This window comes from Fomitopsis serialis, assembly GCF_022376445.1.
Source record: "Fomitopsis serialis strain Sig1Antser10 chromosome Unknown B0H18scaffold_656, whole genome shotgun sequence".
Taxonomy (NCBI): Eukaryota; Fungi; Basidiomycota; class Agaricomycetes; order Polyporales; family Fomitopsidaceae; genus Fomitopsis; species Fomitopsis serialis.
Genome location: NW_025955616.1, coordinates 1 through 4,878, shown reverse-complemented (window position 1 = coordinate 4,878; position 4,878 = coordinate 1). Strand labels below are relative to the sequence as shown.

At 56.5% G+C, this 4,878-nt stretch overlaps 1 protein-coding gene across 1 annotated transcript; it reads left to right on the top strand.

Moving 5' to 3' along the window:
• The first annotated feature begins 226 nt into the window (after positions 1-226).
• Positions 227-991, top strand: B0H18DRAFT_583851 (uncharacterized protein). The gene has a single exon (XM_048038668.1). The coding sequence runs from the start codon at positions 269-271 to the stop codon at positions 683-685; it is 417 nt and encodes a 138-aa protein (XP_047884347.1). The 5' UTR covers positions 227-268; the 3' UTR covers positions 686-991.
• Positions 992-4,878: the final 3,887 nt, after the last annotated feature.

Here is a 4,878-nt window from a genome sequence, read left to right as displayed (position 1 = left end):
CAATTCAAACTCCACAATCTTATTCTCCTCTACCCCCCTCTGGCGGCTGGCACAAAACATATACAAACAAACGGAGCCCCGGCTGCATACCTCCCAATTTAGGCGTGTGATCAACCATCCAGATTATGTAATTAACTGGGTCGACTGCCCGAGCGATGTTCTTGCCACTGGCAAGTACTGTGAGTCCCTCTCGAGTCTCGAGCCCTTGCACTGCATGCCCGGGCTGCAGCGTCTTCTCGATCTCCCATACTCCATACCTCCGTCTCGCATGCATCCCATCTCGCCTCCCGTGTGCCTGTTGTCTCGCTGTCTCGTGTGTTGTCTTGCCCCGTCGCGCGCCCGCCAGAATTACTGCGACCTCTCGCCTCGTACGTCCTCTGTCTCGTCAACTCATTGGCCTCTAGTCTCGTCGTCTCGTTTCGCCAATGCCCGCTCTCGTGTGATGCTCTCGACGGTGCCGGCCGCAGCAACGTGTGCGCCTTCGCCTCCGTGTCGAAGACAGACGTCGGAGCGATGTTTGTGCCTCTGGACAGTACCTCCCTCTCGACTCTCTGTCTCGCATGCATCCCGTCTCACGTTCACCGTGCCTGACATCTCGCTGTTTTGTGTGTTGTCTTGCCTCGCCGTGCACCCGCCGTCACTGCGGCCTCTTGTCTCGTACGTCCTCCGTCTCATTGGCCTCTAGCCTCGCCGTCTCGTGAGCCCTGTCCTCTCGCCATCTCGCTTCGCCAATGCCCGTTCGCGCACGATGCGCTCGATGGCGTCGGCCGCGGCAATGTGTGCGCCCTGCGACGGACGTCTTGAGGGTGCGCATGTTGTTCGCGCTGGGCATTTCCTCATCCAGCGTGTTAGCCTGTGCGGATATCGGTGTCGACGCCACTGACGCAGCGTCGCTCGAGCCCTGCACGCAGGGCCACCCGGATCTCGCTCTGGGCGTGCTCAAGGAGGTCCTGCGCCTCCCGCTGCGCACTCTGATGCTTGCTGATCTTGCTCTGCAGTCTCCGGCTCTTACGACTACGTACTCAGGACAGTCGGTACATACCTATCCACTTCAGGCTGGGTCTATGCAACGCGCAATGTCCGGAGCAACGAAAGACGAGCGCACAGGTCTTCTTGAGCTACGTTAATACAACATGCTATCAGGTGCGACAGCTTCCACCGAGTCGGCGAGCTGACGAATGGCTTCCCTGGGGACACCCCGCGGCTGCAGGCCCCTCTCAACCTCGAGTGCGTGTATGTAGATCTCTCGCTGTGCTAGGCGTCCTCGACGGGCCCGGCCAATATTGAAAGCCCAAAATGAACGGCATCAATATGTTCGTTATGAATGCAATCGTTGCGTGTCGGCCTGTGCACTTTGCGCAGGGAGGACGTGTGAACGTTCGCTCTGGTATGTCTTTCCCGGATGCTCAATGTTCAACAGGGAAGGCGGATGTCCGCTACAGACATGCGGGGCATCTTCGACGACATCTCACTCATGCGAGGACTCGGAGCCTGAGTCGTAGAACATCCCCTTGTGCGTGTTGTAGGGCCTGATCATGTACGCCGAGACAGAGCACGCATACTCGCGTGGAAGATATGTGTAATTGATCAGACAAGTGCCTGTGCAGAACAGAATGTGGCCACCGGCGTGCTGATAGCAGGGCGGACAACAGTCAGTGTGCGGAGGGTCGCGCGTTCGGTCATCATGACCCGCCAAGTATGCTCAAGCGAAGGGACGAAATGCATCCAGGATTCTGCGTCGCATGCGAAGTGTGAGAGTCGAGGTTGATGGGGACGAGAACAGCAGAGAGCAATCTCGTCCGTGACATTAGTAGTAGAATACTCATCAGACTCGAGGGGCCTTGCTGATGATGATCCATGACAGAGTTGCGCATATTGGCATATGAATTGAATGTATGTGTCTGACTCATGCAGACGAAACAGGCTGTAGATACTAGTAGCAATGAAAGATCCTTCCGAAGTCCCACGTTTAACATAACATGAGCTGTAAGGGATGCGTAAGCGCCGGGATACATCGCACGAGCGCCCGACGCTCGTCCGAATAGATATATTGTTTTCTTTCCTTTTCCTTTTCCGTTCTCTTTCCTGACTCACCATAGACTCGTTCTAGACCTATTCCTAATTGGTACATGCTATGCTCGGAGTGGCATCGGAGTGGCGACCTGTGCCACAGCTTGCCACTCATCCTTTGTTCTCTGACTCTTCTCGCTTACATCATATGCCTGGTTCGCTCGATTCGGTCTACGTTCACTCATGTATAAATACAGTACCTACGACGGGCAAAGGCCCAAGCTTCGATACGAGGACGTTGCCTACTCACCTGTGTCCGCGTCCAACTATCGACTTCCCGTGTGTTTCCGACCTCGCCGACGCTACGCCCACCCGCGCCAACGCGCCGACGAGCCGGATTCCTCACAAGCAATGATTATCATTTCGCAATGTTGAACACATTCGAACCAGTATAGGTATCAAGCACTAACAACATGCGCGGGTTTGTCAAAGACCGCAGACTGGACCAAAAGCAGACGTCCCCTCCCGCTCACCGGCCACTGGTACATACCAGGATGATACCTTTCCGCCGCAGGCGCGTTGCACTGTCGCACGTGCTCGCTACGAAAATTCAAAAATACTCATTGATTGACCGGCGAGAAAACATTCATCAGCTGATGGGGCTACCATATGGGGGACGCCATCACCGGGCTCCCGGTGTTTGTATATGTTTTGTGCCAGCCGCCAGAGGGGGGTAGAGGGGAATAAGATTACGGAGATTCAGGATCGGGCGGGGATAGAAGTTTTTGATGGGATGTGGCTGAGGTGTGGCGGATGAGGATAGGGACACAAAGCACAGTTTGCGGTCTCGAAATTTCGTCCCCTCTACCCCCCGAAGGCGGATGGGGAGGAGCCTGAGGCCGCACATGCTCTCGAAGCTCGCGCTCTCCTGAAAGCTCACACCCGCGTTGCTGATGAGGTAATCGAGCCCGACGGGGAGGAGGTGCGCTGCCTCCGCGGCGGCCTTCGCGATGCTCTCGTAGTCGGAGTAGTCGAGCTGGACGACGGCGAACCGCGCCTTGGGGTAGTCGTTCCCGAGCTTCACGGTGCTTTCAGACTCGGGGTTGCGCACCGCGGCGATGACAAAGTTCTCTGGGTCTTGGAGCTGTCGGGCAGTTGTTAGCGGACGTTCTGTGTGGCCCCTGCGTGCTTGAGTGGAAGACAAGATACTCACGAGCTTCGTCGCTATGCCGAGGCCGATGCCTCTGCTGGCTCCGGTGACGAGGTAAGAAGGCATGCTGTGAGGTTCCGGTTGTTCTGCTAGCTGGTCGGTGGGTGTTCTGTGAGTGCTGCCCTACCCTCTGGCCTTTCTCTTATACAGTCGGTCATGTTGGAGCTCGTCCGTAAGGCCTAAGCCGTGGGTAGTTTGAGGATTGCGGCGATAGTCTGGCATCCAGTCATTTTCCGATTCGCCCGGGAATTAGTGTTTCAAAGTAGTAAGGAGTCGAAATGTGGACATCCATCACTTGGTCAACATTTTTGGTCGGTGGAACTTACCTTCCGCGTCAACAGAGAATTCTCTCCGAAGACAACACCGCACTAGACGACGTCCCCCTTGGTCGGATCGTTGGTCGCGCACATCCTGCGGCAGGGCGCCCATGAACAATCGCGCCACCGCCGGATTACTGGCGGCGTGCGGTAAGCACACAGCCTGACATAGAGCGTTGGACCTCTTCCGGCTTCCCAGTCTGGTATGACCGAAGCTTGCCCGATTGTTGACTCTTGCAGATTTGAGGCCGGCCGTAAGACGCCAGCGCGGAACGACGTCCAGTGGTGAGTCTTCCAGCAAGTGTAGGACATTTCCCGATCACCTCGGGATACAGGGCCCTGAGGACAGCAGGAGAAAACCGAACGGCCCTCACCGAGCCTCGATCATGCCATAAGTATACCTGCAATACATCCGAAGTGGACTAGAAGTACACGTCTCCCGAAACATGTTCTCCGCTACAAACGTGCCTTTCCGATCTTCCCGAGGGCCTGAATCACGATCTCCGTCATCGCGAGGACAGCCTCTTCTTCGAGGGGCCTTCCGACCAGCTGAAGACCCACCGGCATACCGTTGAATACCTGAGGATCATCTACATCGAAGCGAGTGAACTCGAGTGGGAGGGAAGACGACACCACGACCACGTACACATGCCGTGGTAGATCTTGTCGATAGAGCTGTGGAACGAATGCGGCGGAGACTTGACATCCACCCGTGCGTCCACCTTCGTGACAGGGAACACCGTCGCAGCGTAGTCGAGGGTGTTCCACACCGTGGTATAGTTCGTGTACCTTCATCCCGCTCAGCACGCGAAGTCCAAGGACTCACCGATTAGAAGAGACCTACTGGTTCTGCCCGTGAGGCGCAGCAACGCTCGCCGATGCGGGGCAAATGATAGCATCCACCGGTCGCCCAGTACCCGTTTGGCTGGCAGTTTTCTGCCAGTGTTCGAGATACGCCTTGCGCATGTTGAAGAGCTTGTTCTGCAGCTGCCATAGCTGGTATGCATGCACGTCTTTCGCGCCATCGCCGGTGAAGAAACCCGGGGACGTGTCTTCGTCGGTGCCCATGCCCGAGAGGAGCGGCTCGCCGTGCTCAGCGACGTGGGATTGTATGTCGCGGCGGGAGCCGGCGCGCCAGATTGTGTTCTGTCGGCAGGGTACTGTGTCAGAATATGTCTGGTATCCTTGATGAGCACGGGGAACATACAGCAAGCCTGGCGAACTCATAGTGATTCAGAGGTTCCCAGTCGGTCACTGGGGAGGAAGCAAATCAGCTTCGACGTTCGCAGATCAAGCCAAGATGATGTGCCTGTATGGCCCGCAGCGGTCAATGCCTCCTTC